Source organism: Melospiza georgiana, chromosome 1 (assembly GCF_028018845.1).
Source record: "Melospiza georgiana isolate bMelGeo1 chromosome 1, bMelGeo1.pri, whole genome shotgun sequence".
Lineage (NCBI taxonomy): Eukaryota > Metazoa > Chordata > Aves > Passeriformes > Passerellidae > Melospiza > Melospiza georgiana.
This window is the reverse complement of record NC_080430.1, coordinates 102381574-102399869: the sequence shown is the minus strand read 5'-3', so window position 1 is coordinate 102399869 and position 18296 is coordinate 102381574. Positions and strand designations below refer to the sequence as shown.

At 41.3% G+C, this 18296-nt stretch overlaps 1 protein-coding gene across 2 annotated transcripts in view; it reads left to right on the top strand.

Annotated features, from left to right (window-relative positions):
- The window catches only part of GNAL (G protein subunit alpha L), a 177672-nt gene that overhangs the window by 152470 nt on the left and 6906 nt on the right, over positions 1-18296 (top strand). For both annotated transcript variants that reach the window (XM_058033688.1, XM_058033697.1), the window contains exons 6-9: positions 13819-13873; positions 16257-16330; positions 17171-17229; positions 17474-17594. In XM_058033688.1, the coding sequence (XP_057889671.1) occupies positions 13819-13873; positions 16257-16330; positions 17171-17229; positions 17474-17594 (309 nt within the window). The remainder of the gene's footprint in view (positions 1-13818; positions 13874-16256; positions 16331-17170; positions 17230-17473; positions 17595-18296) is intronic.

The window sequence follows — 18296 nt, the reverse complement described above, 5'->3', positions numbered from 1 at the left end:
GTTTTGTGGTGGCAAATGATCCTGCCCCTGGCAGTCACCAGGGAGACAGCAGGCCCTTCCTGGAAAGTGGAATGACAGACCTAGGCTGTGTCTTTGCTGCAGTGTCCCCATAGGATCATCCATGTTATAGTGAGGAGAAGTGTTTAAAATACAATATACCATACTAAGAGGTAAAGCTGGAGCCTGCCTTGGTCCTGGTGGCTTGATGGAGGTTTCAGAGAAGCCTGTCAGTGCTGGTGGTGGATTGTGCACTTGTGGTTCCCTTGGGTCACATGTGGGCAAAACCACTGTTAGGGAGGGTGTTTTTCTTGCATTTAATATATCCTGTGCTAAGCATTGGAAGATGAGAGAGGGCTAACAATCTGTATCTAAAGCTGCTGGATTTTTGAAAAATTACAGGTTACTCTTAATAGCAAGATAATTACACTTGTGGAGAATGACACAGTTGTGATCATTCCCCAGAATAAAAAGCCACCTCTGTACTTTCTAAGTACAGAGACGTGCTGTGATGTCACATGGTGTTGGGCAGTAGTTCTGACTGTGGGGTTTAGAGTTGGGCTGCAGTGAGTGAAGAGTGGGTCTTCATTTGCTTTGAGGGGGGAAAGCCATTCAGGCTCCATACATCCAGAATTTTGCACACATTATTACTGATCTTTTAAGCATGAGTGCTGTCCCATTGAATTCCAAGGTCTTGTTGCATTGAGTAGGATTACTTACATCCTTAAAACTATGCTTATGAGTGAGTCTTGGTAGAATCAAAATTTTTCTTGTACTGAACTTAGTCCTTCTGTATATCTAAAATATTTAATCACTCTGACAAAATAAAAAAAGTGTAGGGAAGCTCAAAACTGCCATGTAGTCAGAATATCTTGCCATTTGTTTGTGTTTATTTTATCTACTTTTGTTCTACAGTTATTAAAATTCCCTCTTACTTGTAGCTTCTGTGAAAAATATTCTCACCCTGAAAATGGTGTCAGTTTTAAGGAAAGGGTCAGCAATTTTTCAGTGCACATCTATTATGCTCCAGATTCATTTTGGTCATCATTTCTTTCCTGCTGGGCTCTCCATGTCCTTTCTACAGGAGCAGAGGTGGCCCAGGACATCCACAAAGGGTGGTGGTGGAGCCCATCATACAATTTCTCAGTGCTGAGATGGGGAGAAACACAAACACAAGGCATTAAGAAAGGTTGGAAACATCCCCATTTTCTCACTTCTCTGATTTGGCTTTTGTCCACATGCGGTTTTGACACAAATCTGTTCAAAAGTGCATTTCAGTGCTTGAGTTGAAGTTAGATCAGAGCAGCCCCAAATCTAACATGTAACCAATAAATGAAGATATATGTCCTTAAGATGTGTTGTTGTTTGTTCCTTACATGTCTTGATTTGTTGTAGGGATTTCAAGGTACTAGAAATACTTTTTAAAATACTGACATTTAGAAACCATAGTCAAAAACATTTCATTTAAATGTTGCTATTATTTGTTTTCACTTTTTGAATGAGCTGCATTGAGACCTTCTCAAAAAAGTCTTGCAGAATGGATAAAGTATCAGTGTTTGCTGAGGTAATAAATGGCTTTTTATTTCAAAATATCACAGTTATGTTGTAAATCTGTACTTTTTGGATTTACTTAAAATTTTTGTCAAGGCACCCCAAACAAAGTATGTGCCCCACAAGGCAAAGGTATTATTCTTCTGAAGGAATTGCTTTGACATCCAATGCATGATGTCCCATTGCAGTACAGACATTTGTTAGGAGCAGGAGATCAGTATTTGTAGTGCTGGAGTTAGGACTGGATTATGTGTAATCTAATTAAGGAGGTTGCTAACAATTTAAGGGGATTATAAGATTGGCCATTATCTGTGTGCTTATTTGATTAAAATAAATGCTTGCAGATTTAGCTGCCATACCTGTGCTCTGGTATTTGGGATCAGAAATCACATTTGGTTGGAAGTAGTAGAAACAAACAACAACAAAACTTCGTGGTTTAATTCTGTTTCTGTGATGAGTTCAATACAATGTCTACTCCCTAATTAATTCTCACTGAATTGCAGTGGACTTTATCATTAAAAGCCCTTTTGAAAAAAGGTTTCTTTTAGGGGAGGGAAGACTGTTTTTTAAAATAATATACAGTCAATCTAAAAATTCATTTTTTAGGTGCTGAGCAAAGACAGTTATTCAATAGGATTTGCCTTCGCTCAGGGCTGAGGCTTTGTCTGTGACTTTGCAATTTAGGTCTGGTGTCACTTAATGAAGCTTCCCAGATTTCTTGTTTGAAAAATGTCCAACTCTGTGTGATTGAGAGTTTCATCTCATTGTAGAGCCAAGATCCCAGAGAATAAAATCCCAGAGGATAAAGGTTTTTCTTCTTCTTCTTCCTTACACTCCACTTTGGATCCTTCCACCTCTACTTCCTGAGGGCACCCAACTCTCCTGAGCCTGAAGAACTTTTTATTAGAAGTTTGGTTGAATTCAGACTTTCTGTGAAAGCAGTTCAGATCCTTAGAGGTCATCACAAGAGTCGTTCTCGCCCTCAGGACAAGCTGGGCACTCTCCTTCTCAGAGCATATCCCAGCGTCCCAGCCACAATATCGTACACACAGTTTGATGAGGGAAAGGAGCCTGTTAGGGAATTTGTTGTTTTAGGCATCCTTATGTTTCCAGTGAGAAAGAAACAGCAAAAGTATAAAAAGGCATCTCCTTTTCTCCCTGAAAATACAAAACTTGCACCTGCCCTCAGAGCCTGACCGAGGGTGACCTGCCTATATACGTAGGCAGCTATAAATCATTGCATGAACACCAGTGATAGTTCCATATTTAGAGAACAAATGATTCCTAGTTTCCCTTTCCACAGGTTACATTCAAGGTGGAAATAGTATTTTTAATCTTCTCTTTAAAAGAAAAAAAAAAGAGAGAATAGACAACATTTTGCAATCTGAACTGACATGTGGCTTTGGGTTTTTGACATTTATGCCTTATTTGTATATTCCTTTTCAACCTTCTCCAGCTGCTACTGCATAAATCTTGCACATTTTTTCCACTAACTGTATGGATGGAGAAGACTAATTAGGAAGTTCAGCTTCTTTCTCAGTGCCTGTTTTTAGGCGTTTTAAAAGTAATCCAGGATTTGAAACTGGCCTTGGAGGATTTTTTTCAATAAGGTAGCTTTTATCAAGTGTCTGCCTTTTCTTGTAGTTTTGAACATGGTACAAAGCAATAGCTCCTAGGAAGTGGCAGGGTGACTTTTCAGCTGTAAAGGCCGAAGTTGTTCTCACAGTAGCACTATCATGCCCTCAGGGTAGTGATGTTGGCCACGATCCTGCAAGGAGCTGCAGCTGCCAGGCTCCCAGGTGGCTCCTGCAGATCCTCAGGCTGGCTGGGCCATGCTGCTGTGTTGAAGGACCAGCACAGCATGTCCAGTGCTGCTCAACCCCCTCCTCCCCGAGCTCTCCCACCTCTGGCCATAGATGGTGGTAGCCAACATCTCAGTGTGGAGGCCATGCCGGGAGCAGCAAGGATTGTCCATGGTGCAAATTCTGTGTTAGCCACAAGCCAAGATCCCTTTGCTCCCTTAGCTTTTCATAAACCAGACCCAAGAAATGACAGCTACCTGTTGGGTACAGGGTAGAGAGATTAAGAACAGAAGCATAACTTAATCTTTAAAGTAACTTGAAGCAGGACATAATCAGGTTGTTGCATAATTATTTTCCTCATTCCTCAAACTCAACTCATTGTATGTTGTTTTAATAGTACAAATGCACTGTGCACTGTAAAAGTTAAGGAAAATTGATGAGAATGCAAAGAAACTTACAGCATTAGGAACGCTTTTCACAAAATGCTCTATTAATAGTAAGCAGTTGTTAATGTGACTTTCTCTCAGATGTACAGTTAGCAGGGTTGTAGGGCTAGTTTTTACCACTGAGCTTTTAAATAGCTTGTAGCTGTTAAATGGAATTAGGCCAATTATTAGCAAGTTGGATATAGTCACTGCATTCTTCTCCTTCCATTTTTGTAGTAACAATTCATCTTATTGCTTTAGCTCCATGCCTTCCTCCAGCTACCCGAGGTGATCACTCAGCCAAGCTGTAGGTGGTGTGACCAGTTGCTTGAATACATTCAGTGGTTAAATATATTCTGTTCTAAAATGGGCAGGATAATGGTGATTTAATGAAAACATCTCAGCAGCAGCATTTGTAAAGATACAGGAATTTTCTTATGACTCTAATGGTTATGTCTAGCATTTTTATCTGTACTGTTAGACCTCTGCTTGATGTTATTACTTTCATCTGGTAATTTCCAAGGCAGATGATCATATACAGATATTTACCTGGTACTATTTTTCATTAATAGCTCTGGAGTGTGTTGTGCATGGGAATAAGAAGGATAGCCTGTCTGCTCTAGACTACAATTAGGGAAGCCCTAATAAATTCTGGTGCCTGGCATGAGCAAGTTTGGGAAGAACAAGCTTTGAGTCCTTCCCATTGAAGGTGAACCGTTGCTGTGTCGCTGTGCTTTGCTAAAGGGAAGGCAACAGGTATGAATTCACCCTCTGGAATGATGGGTGAAGTGGTTCTGCTGGGTGTTTGGGGGTTAAATGCTGGAAGGATGTCAGTTCTCATCATCCTTCTGTCCTTAACTCCTCAGCCATTGATTTTGGCCTGTTATGTAAGTTTTCTTGCCTTGAACATTGACAAGGTAATATCCTATGTCAGTAACTCTGAGAATAAGGTGATGAACCCTGCAGCAGCCCAGCACATCAAAGGATTACTCACAGAGTTGTGTCCAGCATGACCCTTACCTTTAGTGAAACATGTCCTTCACACATGGTAAAGGTAAGAGAGTGCACTGGTAAAGCTGGGACAAGGAGTGCAGAAATGATGTCACCACACTTCATAAACTGCGGTAAGGTAAAAGAAATTGTTCCAGGTGTTCTGCAAGGTCAGCATTAAGAGTTTCTTTTTTCCACTGTGCAGGAAGCTGCTTGCCTTCCTGACTTTTCCATAGAAATATTTTTCTGTTTCCTTAGTTTGCACAGATGGCATACTTCAGGTTTTACATGCAATCCCAGAAAGCTTCTTCTCTGGTAGGATGGTTGTCAGGAGCCCTCATATTCCTTGAATGGGTGTTACCTGTAGAAACTTCAGATGCTGTCTATGTCTTGGAGCCTCCAGGATATTCTCATGAGACCTGTGATCCTGTGATTCAAATGTCAATCCTTGATGCTACTGCCATTCTCCTGTTTAACCCCAGCACTCACTCGGACTCCAGCCATGTCAATTCTCCTGGCCATGTCAACACCTGACAAGCATGACAGGTGTAAGCAAACAGATAGATTCTCGTTTTGCTCAGGATTCTAACATGCTGTTCCTTTAATTTACATGTCAGCAAAATGTGTAAATGAAAGCAAAAATTCACAGGTCTGAAAGCAGTAAGAAACATGCATGAGTGCTTTTTCTGGCCAGGAGCATTCACCACCCTAAAGAATTCACTGTTCTTCATCTGGGTTTTCAAGAGAGTATTACCATCCTCTTTGGGGAATCATCTGGCTTGATTTTAGGCCTGAGAACTTTTGGCAGCAAGTTCTCTTGCACTGAGTTTGGACTGGTGCCACAGGTAAACACAAACTTCTCGTGACTTCCTCTTCAGTCTGGTTTTTTACCTTTGTTTCTCCCATTTGAGGATTTTCTGCTTTCTCTTTTGTAGAAACCTCCAGTCAAACTGGTTTTTCCTTTTTGGCAGTCACCATAACAGATTTATTATTCCAAACCACTTCCACCAGAGTAAGTGATGTTCAATTTCCAACAACCATTGCTGTTTCTAACCTGGATTTGGCATTCTCCAGGTCTCTCAGTACTTGGTGAATTTGTGTACACTAGGAAGATATCTACAGTGCAACCATTTTTGAAAACAAAACCATCAACCACAATGTGTAAGTTGCACTGAAGTAATTTTCCATTATGAGAGCAAGATAAACTTGTAAGCAACAGGGGAAGCTCTTATTTGCAACATCCAGTGCAAATACATTTTGTTAACTTTTGACATCCCCTGGCAATGCTGTGGTACGAATCTGGTGCTTGTAAACCTAATGCATGTTATAGCTTTGAGTATTATCAAGGCTTTTCCCCACAGCTCAGCTTTCCTGAACATAAAAGTCCAAGTCCTTTTTGAGGAGTTCACCAGAAGAAATGGAGGTGAGGTCTTCTATGTACTTTAGGTAGTGGGACATAAACCCAGTGTTTTGATCTGTTATTCTGTCAAAAGGCACATTTTGCAGGTCCTGATGGGACAGCTGCATTCTGCCCACGTGTCTCATCTGATGTTTCAGGTATTCTCAACTTCCCTTCCAGCACCAGTCTGTGTAGTTGCTGGAAGATGCTAAACAGTTGTTTCATTCAGACAGTGGATAAAGAGATCCTAATCTGCCATACATGAGCTCACAAAGAAGTCAGGATCCAGATTTCTCTGGATACCACAATATGAGCTTTCTGTTTTCAGGTTTTTATCTTTGGGTCCTCTATTCAAAATTGCACTTACGACTGCAGAATGTGCTCTGTGTAGCCTTTACATTGCAGAACTCAAATCTGTATCTGTATAAACACTCCATGGGTGTATCAATATGCACATGATTGCCTGCCTAGGATTATCCACTCACAAGGAAGAAGATAACACTGAATTTACTGGATTCAAACTGGTCAGAAGGAGGGTCTGCATGTGCCAGTCTAAGCTTCAGATTTTATCAGTGCTTCATTCTTAGTCTGTGTTTTGCAGTGGCTCCACCACTTGCACCCCTGGGAATAAAACGTCTGAACACACGCAGTAGAAAAATAATGTCGCTTTTAAAATAAGTAAATAAATTACCTTTCTTCTTTATTCTCTCTTTGCCTGTCATCTTCCCTGTTCTCTGAGATCCCATGTGGCAGAAGTTGCAGATGATGAGTCTCATTTCTGCTGGAGCCTGTTAACCTTTCTATGTGAATGACAGTTTTCCAGATTTAAGTCTTAGTCAGTGTTTATGTTAAGAAGAGGGTTAATGATGATCCCCATAGGCCTCTCGCTCGGAAAGCAAAAACATCTGCTTAGCCAAGAAGTGGTTAGTTTGCTAAATTTAGAAGGAAGAAATGCATTTCCCAAAATTTGCACTGCTTCTTAACAAATTTAGGGAACCGATGGGGGCAAGCAGTTATGGAAGTCATACTGTTTATTCATTTTTTAGTTTAGTTCACATATTTTCAGTTAAAAGTGAGATGGTTCTTATTAAACAGAAGGGGGGTATTACTCATATATCTGAAACATTTAATGCAATTTAACTCCTTGTGCATTTGTTTGGGTTAATAGCTGGACACATACCAAAGCCTGTGAAGCTTAGAGATGTTCTGCAGTACGTGCTTAGTGGTGGAGAAAGTGAGTTGGAAGTAGATGTCTGCTGGGAAACTCCCTTAACCAAACCCATAGACCAGGAGAACTACAAGTTTTGGCCATCTTTCTGTCTCCTCACCAAATGTGCCCCCAGTTGCCACCAGCAGTCTGGCTCCTTGCAGGAGAAGGTCACCTCATGAATGGTGTATGAGCCCTTGGTTGCAGCCATCATCATGTGTCTTTGCTCTTGGTGTCTTGGCCAAAGGTGCCATCAGTCAATAGGGTTCAATCTGGGCTTCTCCTGCTTTGTGCGATGGTGAGGGAGCATTAATGGCTGCTGCCAGTAAAGCCTCTCATGACAGCAGTGCTCCTCGTGACTTCATGGCAGTGACAAAACGGGATGGATTATGTGCTCCCAGTCATGTTTGTGTAGCAAATTTGGGTGATCAGGAGAGGTCACCATCAGTGGCCCAAGACCCTCCCAGTCTTGTTGCCTTCTCTCCCTCTGGAGCAAGCGCAGTGGCTGGTGCTGCTCTAGCGAAGCACACAGTTTTGCTAAAGGCTGTGCAATCCTCTCACTTGTCCGTGGAACCCAGCAGGCTGGTGGTGACCCGGCTCCAGCCGCTGCATCCCCCCCGGCCGAGCAGAGGGCAGGGCAGATGCTTTGAACCGCAGATCCTCAAGCTTCCCTGGGCGGAAAAGGAGCTGGCGGTTTTCAGGCATGACTGTACTTTGCTCTCCCTCTTGGCATCCTGTTTAACCTTTTCATCTCCTGACACAGCAGGCTCTCCTTGCTGGCGAGCTGGGAGGTGCGGATGGGTGAAGGATAAATCCCACCGGTTTCTGGTCATCCCCACGCAGCCCTTTGCCGGCCCCGGGCAGCGCAGCATGAGCTCTGCTGGGAGCCTGGCGGGCCGTGGGCGAGTACGAGAGTGAACACTGGAAAAAGGGGATGAGCAAGGTAAATTCAGGAGATCTTTGCTAAATTCATGTTTTACCTGTGTTAGAGCAAAAACCTCACGGCGAGACCCAGCAGAGCCTCTCTCCGCCTGCGGACACGCTCCGGGGAAGGGGTGGGCAGGGAAGGCAAGGGAAAGGAAGGGAGCGGGAGCCGGGCAGAGAGCGCCCCCTCCCGGCTGTCACCGCCCGTGTCACCGCCCGTGTCACCGCCCGTGTCACCGCGGCTGGAGGGGCGCGGGGAGCGGGATCGCCATGAAACAGAGCCTCTGTACAGCCGCGAGCACCCAGGGCACGGAGCAGGTGCCAGAGCCGTGTGACAAGCACATCAGCCATCCGTGGGTTCCCAACCCTGCTGGAGGCGTGCTCTGTTCCAGCAGCATCTTCAGCACTCGCGTGTCTGTTTTGGGTGTTCTGTTCCATAACAGCGGCAACTGGTGGTTCAAAACTGGGGCACAGCACCCGTGAGCCAGGGTGGGTCCCAAACAGGTCTGCTTCTCCCTCTTCCCTCTGCCCTGCTGTGCCCTCTCACCAGTGCTGGCTCCTGGTGGGAAGTGGCTGCAGAGCGCTGTGGAGGGAGACAAGGGGAGTGCTCCTCTAGCACGTGGAAGCTGTATTTAAAGTACAGTGATGATTTAAATTCAGCAGCAAAATCGTTAGCCACTAAATTTTGCCAAGCCTTCCAAGGGATTTCTGCTGATATTTTCAGCAAATGACTTGGGAAAATGAATCCTTTAGGGGTTAGAATATTACTGGAGGCTGTTTTCATTATGTCTTTCTCAGTTACCTAGAAATACATCAGGATAGTGTGAGTTTGCTTGAAGCCCAACCTTAGAGCCTAAGGTATTCAGGTATTCTCGAAAACAAAAATCCGCAGTTTCCTGTTTCAAATGTTGCTGGAAGAATTAACAAGATTGTAATGGCTTAGCTGATTTTAAAAAATATATGGAGGGAGGGAGAAGGGGGGAAAGAGAGCAATAAATATGTTGGTCTTGAGAACTGCAGCAGAAACTAAAAAGAAAAAACAAAAGTCTTTTCCATTTTACCTCCCTAGAGACTTGGGGTGTGTGTTTTTCTTGCAAAGCATCTGCCTCACCTGTGACTTCATATCCAAGGAGAGTGGAATTAAAAGTCCTAGTGCTGATTCCATATACATACATATATATAGTTATTTGAGCCTGGCTGAGATGTTTGCAAAGCTCTTAATGGTCCATCTGAATTGTAAAGGTTTGCTGACCCCACAACTTACCTGAAGATAGTTTTGAGATTCTTCACTTAAAACCTTTAAGATTTGCCACAATACCTTTTCCTTTTAAAGAGACAAGCATTTTGAATGGGTTTGATTTCTTGTTTTCCTTGGGAATATTTTAATGTGGGGCCATTGAAATGTTCAGGCGAGAGCATAAAATGGTTGAAGTAGATCAAGGGTTATTAAAATGTCTAGTTGGTTGTATTGATCTGTGATTTAGCACTTCATCTTTCCAATTCTTTGAATGTTTAAGTATGCTCTCATAAATACAGCATGGGTTTTCTGTCAATCATATATTCTCAAGACACGATTTTTCTTTTAATTGTCATTTTGTTTGTGGAGTCAGAATATCTACACAGAGCTGTGTAGTGATTTATTTAGTGAGAAAAGAATTTTCATGTACAATTACCTCCTCTTTATTTGTGCATTTATGAATCCTTTTTTCAGAAATTCTTAAATAGCTGCTACTGCTGCTCAAATTGCCATGGTTTTTAAAGAGAATAATGCTTATTGATAGTTCCCACATGCACTGGCAGGCACATCTAAAACCTGTACTTTTGTGTTCACAGCTTGCATAATATAAAATTTAGAGATTGCTTGTCAAACTAAGTGTCAGCTGAGTTTCCTAGGAAACTCACTGAAGATATTTATAAAACTACAGATCAGCTTAATAATAGATATAATAATGTCAGTGGCTCATTATTTTTTTTAACTTTATTGGTCCATTTTAGTTTGCTTTAATTTGTTGCTAAACCAAACCACTGCATTTCCAACCAGAGCAGAAGAGATCTTCCTTCCAATAACTTGCCTTAATAAATTAAGAGGTAGTTGCTACTATTCCATGTAAGGAAATATAAAACACCCTATGTAAAATTAAAAAGAATATAAATGTCATATTAATTATCTGACTGAATCCTTTATAAGTAAAACCACAATTGTGAAATATAAATGTTAATATTATATCATGTTACTGTTTTATTCACTGTTGACTTGTATGTGTGAATTTGAAGTTCATTGCACATGCATGCAAAACAGTCACTGCAGAATTAACATAAATCCTGAGTATGGGTTTGTATAGAAGCTAGATAAATAGAAGACCTGTCAGTATTGTAAAAAGGCATGATTCTGTGAAAATAATTACATCCCTGAGTGGAAAAAAAAGTATCTAAAAAGAGAGTAAGTGATACTTGGTGTCCATTTTTATTCATGCTTCTGTTACTATGTTTTCCTTGCACTGATTCTTGGCGTGGAGACATCAGCCTTGCCGCAGTTGATGTTTTTGTACTTTGGGTTCTTTAAATGGAAATTTCAGTCATGTAAATTCAAAATTTGCTGATCTGAAAATATATATATGTATGAAATTATCTATATTTTGTCAGAACATAATTATTCAAGACAATTAGGATTAGGTGAAGTTAACATTCTCTAGAAAGCAGTTTAGAAAAGTAATTTTAGGTTTCCCATTTTACTATGGTAATAGGAATGAAGCTAGTGTGTTTGGAGATGAGGCAGTACTGACTCCTTATCTCATCTGGAATCCATTTCTTGTACCCAGTATGTACATTTGCCTGTCAGGACTATTTTTTGATGCTTTGCTAATTAGCCAAGCAAGGAGTTCATATGAGGGATATTCAAGAACTGATTTTTCTTTTGAAAAGCTAAGAGTGTAGCTGTCTCTGTTCCTCTAAGAAATCTCATTGCACACTTAACAATGTCGTTGCAGAAGAAATCTTAGGAAGCCTCTCCATCCCACACTAAAAAGGTTAATTTCCTATAAAGCTACAAAATTTATCCCAATCCTAATAGTAGCTGCATGTAGGATTTATTGGATGCTAGTGATACCGTTCCAGCTTGTTACAGCAAGGTGGCAAGTAAAACCTTGTAAGTCATTGCATTTATTTTAATATGGCTTACATGAAGACAGAAACCTTACAAGCATAAAATGGCACAGCTGCTGTGTCAAATGATATTTTTTAAGCATGTGATATTTGTCAGAGCTGGCTCTCTCTTAGCTGTGGTGTTGCAGTTTAGGGGATTCAAAACTGGTCTTTCTACTGGGAGGAGGTGGAAGGTGACTTCAGCTCATAGGTATGACATCAAATTGGGAGACTTGCCTCTGTCCCAACCTGCCATGGATTGTGTGTAGTGTAACTGCATTACTCCTCGCTCTTCTGTTCCTTACTATCATTTGCCTGTTTGAAAGTGCTAACAACCAAGAACCTCCCTTAAGTACTTGTATAGGTGAGAAAGGGGTGAGTTAGTTAATACTGTGTTGCACCATTTTGGTAAGTTCTGCCAGAATGATAGTGATATTGTTGAGATAAGATGTATTGTTTCTGATTTATACAGCAACTTCACAAGACATGTTTCGACAAAAAAAAACCAATTCACACTGTCTTACAAGGTTTGTGATGGAGTTGTATTTGTGCACAAACACTGACTTCAGTCCACACTCTTTAGTAGATCCCTTTCTGTGTCAGACATAGTCTGTACTTTGGAACAGACTTTGAAGAACAACCATGTTAAGGAAAGTTGCTCTGATCAGGAAGTTTCAGCCTGGAGGCATTTTTGCTTTGGGCTTTTTTGCCTTCTTTTTTTCATGTTCTGTGCTGCAAGCATGAGGTGAGAGTTCTCTTGGTGATAGGTGTGTCACTTAAAAATGCATCGCTCTGCTCTGTCCTTTGCATGAACCATGGGATAACTGAAGTTAAACTTTGCTTAGTCTAGGTGATGACAATCTTCTGACCAAAAGGTTCAGCCTGAATAACACTGCTTTCCCATGGTGACTGTAGCTGACTATGAAAATGTACTTTTATATCCTCATATAAATTTATAGGGCTTTTGGCAAGAAAGAAGGATTTGTGAAATGATGCTTTTTCTTCAGAGTTTTTTCCATATAGTTTTGCTAACAGGCACCCATTGGGTTGTGCTAAACAGTGATTTTATTTTTTTTTAACCCTGTGCTTAGCTATCACACCTTGATCATCCAGACAGAGAAGCTTGATATTCTAACTGTAGATACTGCATTTTGTTTCCCTGCTAACAATGGAGGTTTGAAAAGGAAAAACATTTTAAGTGAATATATATGCAGTGTATTTTCTTTTCCTTTCAGTTCATATCCGTGGGAAACTGCTATGAGAATTACAAACAGCTTTTAGGGGGCTATTTTTTCAACTGGCCAGTGTGTGTGACCCTTGTGTTAACAGTGAATTACATTTTAAGTCAAGAGTTCACTGTTTTTTTCTTTCTTTCCCACTGCAATTAAGTGGGACATATATTCTATGTGCACACTCAAGTAAAATTGGGGAAAACTTGCCTTTTGATAAAGAAGCCTTGATAATATTGTAGTGGGATATGTCAGCCAATGGGATATTCACTGCCAAATACCAAACAACAATGTAGAAATTCAAGAAAGCTTCTAAGTCATACAGGCAGTCTGGGGAAAATGAACCAGCTGGGCTCAGAGGAGATCTAAGAAATGGATGGAAGCGAGAGAGGAGAACCTGCCTCTTTTAGCAATAAATATAAAATCACATTTTTATGTCTGTAAGTGCTGCCATTCTAACACATATTAGGAAAGAATTAAAGCTTGGAAAATCTTTTAAATAATCATAGAATGTAGTTTTCCCCTGTTTTCTGGTTCTCTTATCTCTTGCCCTTCCCTGCAGCTTTCTTTCACTCCATGCATGTCGCTGAGTTTTGGTGACATAAAGAATCAGATTCATTAACTTCCATTTTTTTTGCTTTAGTTGCAGTGTTGGAGGGCAGCAAGTCAGTCCAAAGCTTTTTGTATATACCAACAAGCATTTCTGCTAACGCCACTGAGACCATAATTAACATAACATTATACTTGATCAGCATTATACTAAATAAAGGCACCCCTTTGCCACATTTTCTATATTAAATCCCAAAATGTTTTTTAAGTCTTAACAGCCATAAAATGTTATGATCTGTGGTTAGTAGTAGTATTTTTTAGTGGACCTCACAAAATTGTAACATTTTTACTGCATTTTGAACCACAGGTGAGTACTGCATAATGGTAACTTTGAAAGTGCTGTATTGAAACACAGTCTGGGTAAAATGTTTGTTTGGCTTATAAAATATAACCTTGAGCAATATATGGAAATAATCAGGCTCCTAACTTTACCATTCAAGTTGTGTTTTACTTCTCAGCAGGACTGTAAACTAGAAAAGGTAGTGAAATGTCTTTTACTAGACAGTATTGTACATATCTAAGTGCGTGTTTATTTTTCTTCCAGCTTTTTAGAAAGAATTGACAGCGTCAGCATGGATGACTACACACCCACAGATCAGGTTAGTAAAAATAATGGGGTAGGGTCTGAACTAAGACTGACATTCATCTGGATTTTCTGTCTAATTTATTTTAGTCCCTAGTGCAGCTGAAATAAGACATATGGCAAAATAGCAAAATATGATCTAGCAGTTTAAGTAATGGATATTAAAGAAGAAGAGGCATTTTGGTGGTGCACACTTGTCTTTTACTGTTGTAACATCTAGGTCTGTGATTCTAGATCCATTTTGTCTTCTTGTTTCCCATTTTGTGTCCCACAAAAACAAGGTGAATGGAAAAAAGAACAGAAAGCATAAATGTAAAAAGTTATGGTTTCCCTCACCAGCCTTTGGTACAGAGAAGCAATGCTTTATTTCAGTGGTGGAGGTGGCCCCAGAGGGACACTTCTCATATCTATCAGAAGGGTCCTTCACAGGCAAAAGCTTGCAGTGAATAAGGTGTCCAGATCCAGGGGAGAGCACCAGTGGCAGCAGCAGAGCTTGCACACTTCTCTGCAGGCCTGCAGATTCCTTCTTTGCAGGCTGCCCATCTCCTGTGGGTAGCAGAGTTTCTATTCAAGCCTTGTTTGCAAGACAGTACAGTTTTTTCCCAGATGCTGTGGTACATGTTGATGGAGTGCTCTAATGGCAAACATGTTCATGTTAAGGCTGAACTGGTGCAGTGTTGAAGTAAGGAGGGGCTTCACCATATTGCCTGGCTCCAGCTGCCTTCCCTGAGCTCAGGCTGTGTGCTTTCCTTTGCTGTCTCTTCAGCAAACATTCTGAAGTTGTTATTTTTCAGTGCTACTATCCCACTGTCATTTAGCAGTCTCAGCCAAGATTGTGGGCCATGCCATAAACTCCAAATACAGATGGCAGAAGAGAATCCCTGCACTGGATAACTCAGTCTAACAATGCAAGGCACATAACAGGTGGATGCCCTTAAAAAGAAGGCAGAGTTGTCAAATCTCACTGAGCAATTAGGGAGTGAAATTCAGAGAAATGAGGTGACTTGCACAAGATCACCCAAGGCAGCATGCAGAGAAGAGCCTCTTCCTTCAGACCTAGTTTAGGTCCATAACCACAAGCATGTCCTATAGTCTACCCAATATAGGATCAATTATTCAAGCACTCAGGACATTTTCAGACCAAAGGGGTTTGCTCCCTCTAGATCTCATGGTTTTAGCATCAAGATCACGCACCTGGAGAGAAAAATCAGTGAAGAAAATCCTCATTTTTGCTTTCATTATTTACATTAGTGTTTGCCTGTTTGTTCCTGGGAGGCCCTTCTCTGCCTGAAGTAGTCTTTCATCACCTAGAAAATTTTCCTGATATTTCCTTTGAGGAGAAATGTCTTGAAAGATCAGAAAAGGCCCTTTGTATTTGGCAGGTGGAAAATTTGCTCTGAGAGGGGGATTCTGCTTTTGTTTTTGTTTTTGTCCTGTTGTGTGTATCAGTTGCCTTGCTGAATTAGCTGGTAAAAATCACTTGTTTCTTCTCTTCCCTTGCTTCCTGCTTTTTGGGTTGGTTTTTTGGGGTTTTTTTTTGCACCATAACAAAGTCAGCAAGTGACAGAAAATTACAGTAGTGTATAATATAACTAAACATATTAAATAAGTGGCCTTCAGCTGAATGCATGCAGCTGTCAAAGCAGCCAAGGTTTGCCTTGGCTACCAGAAGCAGTAGATGGTAGGGTAGGGAAAAAAGGCAAGCTGAGCCTACACTCTGCACCACTGACTGCCTCCTTCCATCTAGGAAGGGGGCATCACAAATTGCTTTTACCTACTCCCCTTGAGAATTCAGGAAATTATTATTTTTTAATTATTAAAGGAGAGTTGGTTAAGTTGTAAAGTATTGCTAGTTTAAAAAATAGGAAAGAAATGCCATATTTCTGCACGACCTAAATTCTATTCCCTTGTGCTCTGTAACAGAGCTTTAATTACTCAGTCACAAGCTATTATTTCGATAGGATTCCTGTCTCATTCAGTACAAAAGAGGGCAGAGTTAAGGTTGCCTGGGCAACTGTAAATCTGGAGTTTTCTAACATTTGAATACTTGACTTTACAACATGAATAACATTTTTCTTAGTTTTATGTAACTTCAGAATTCATTATCCTCATGACATACCAAGGTGTATAACCATCAAGAACAGGTTTCAGTGGGCAGTAAGGAGAACATAGATGGGGTCTCCTGCTTTCTGAGTGCACAAACCAAGTGCAGTGATCATTATTAAGTTTATTTACCATGTCAGTACAGACAAATGCAGAATTTACCAACAGGTCTGATTGAACTTTCATTAAATGAAACATTTAAGACTTTTCATGGAAAATAATATTCCAAGCTTTTAAGAACAAAATTAGGTTAGAAAAAAACCCTTACTAATCAGCTTCTCTGTTCTCATTTCCAGGACCTATTAAGATGCAGAGTGTTGACATCAGGGATTTTTGAAACAAGATTTCAAGTAGATAAAGTAAATTTCCAGTAAGTCTGTTAGTAATGATTTATGAATATCATACTCATTTTTAATAGCTTCATTCAGATGTCTCTGTTCATGTATGCATGGTGTAGCAGGCTTAGGATGGGAGTGGGTGGTTTTTTGTTGTTTGATTTGGCTTTTCAGCTCTCCTTCCAGAGGTCCTAGTAAAATTACCTCATACTTTGCAAAAATAGCTTTAATTAGTTACATGTATTAGCAATGCTCTTTAGTAGGGTTGTGTGTGGCTTCTTGTAAAAACTGGTGCATTGGTGTAGCACTATAAAATCATAAAATACCTTTGGGGATGAGAGCTCACAGAAGTCAGTGGGAATCATCCCTTCTTCCAGAGGGCTGCAAGCTCTGTGTTTGTCAAAATTTGCTGTGTGTCTAAAACACCCACAGGCAGACTGGCTTCTCTCACCACTTCTTGCCCAGAAGGGTGGCAGTGCTCACGGGGCTGAGCTGCCTCATGTCCTCCTCCATACAGAGCTGCCCTTTCCCCACCACCCTACAAAATATCCCAAAACCTGTACTTGTTTATAGTACAGTATTACATGCCACATGCACTGCTGTGGACTGGAAAGGCCAGCACTTGTCCTTGAAGAGTGTATTTCTCATTTTATGGGTTCAGGAGCCTTCTCCTGGCAGAGCAGGGCAGGTGGAGCAGTGCAGCTGTCTCTGACATGCAGTGCAGCATCAGCAGGTCTTTCTCCTCTTCAGGCAGTATTTTACTGCTCCTGTCCTTGGGGCTGTCGGATTTTTAAACTGAACCCTCGTGCTGTGCTTGCTTGGTGTGATTTTCCTAGTGCACATAAGTGATATAACATCCTATGGCTTTTTAACAGCATGTTTGATGTAGGTGGCCAGAGAGATGAGAGAAGAAAGTGGATCCAATGCTTTAATGGTAAGTAAAAACATTCTGTGTTTTATTTTAAACTTACTCTCTGAGGTGTGAGCAGCTCAGTGTTCATGCCCACACACAGTACCTCACTAGCACAGAGGTCCAGTGTTACAGATAACTTTTTTCTGGAATTTTTGGCTGATTGGTGAGTAATGGTGGTGTTACCCTGAGGAGTATGTACTGGGATAACAGAGATGTTCTATTCTCTCTCCTTTCTTTCCTTCTTTCTTTTGTGTGTTCTGCCCAGATGTCACAGCTATCATCTTCGTTGTGGCTTGCAGTAGCTACAACATGGTAATAAGGGAAGACAATAACACAAACAGACTACGGGAATCCCTGGACCTTTTCAAAAGCATCTGGAATAATAGGTAAAACAAACCTCATTTCCCACCCGTCTTCCCCAGCTCAACTACTTTCAAATTAGGACTTCCCTTGCTGTAGGCTCAGATTGTTTATTCAGAAAATAGCCAGGTGAGGCCAGGTCTCAGAGTGCCCCCAGGGTGACACCCCTCCCTGGCAAGGGCTGTGGCACAGGGACAGTGCACGTGGCATTTCACCACTCCTGCCAAATGATGCAGGGCATGGGAACAGCTTGGAAAGGGCAAGCCCCCCACCCTGGGCTGGCTGCTGCAAGGGAGGCAGGAGAGACCCTCTCCTGGCATCACTCTGCTGCTTGCCTGAGACCAAGATCCTCTGAGGAACATTTGATCTCCCCCTCCAAAGCAGCAGCAGGAGCAGCTCCCTGTGCTTGTTCCTTATGCTGCTCTTGTAAGGGTCAGCTCTGAGAGCACAGGGTACCTCTGCCTTGGGGGGTGATGCTGCACACCTAACCTGACTGGAACTGCCATTAAATTGCCACAGTGCCTGTAAATTGTAGGTACATAGCCACATAGCAACACAAATGGGCTCCTGGTAGAGAACAAGTAAAAACAATGTGCAAAATAAGGTGATGAAGTTTTCAGCACATACCTGTGAGGATGCTCTGCACTGAGAAGTGATTGAAGGTAGAGTGAAGGAGGAATGTTAACTGCACTCCCTAGGCACATTGTCACAGTGATGGATTAATTGGG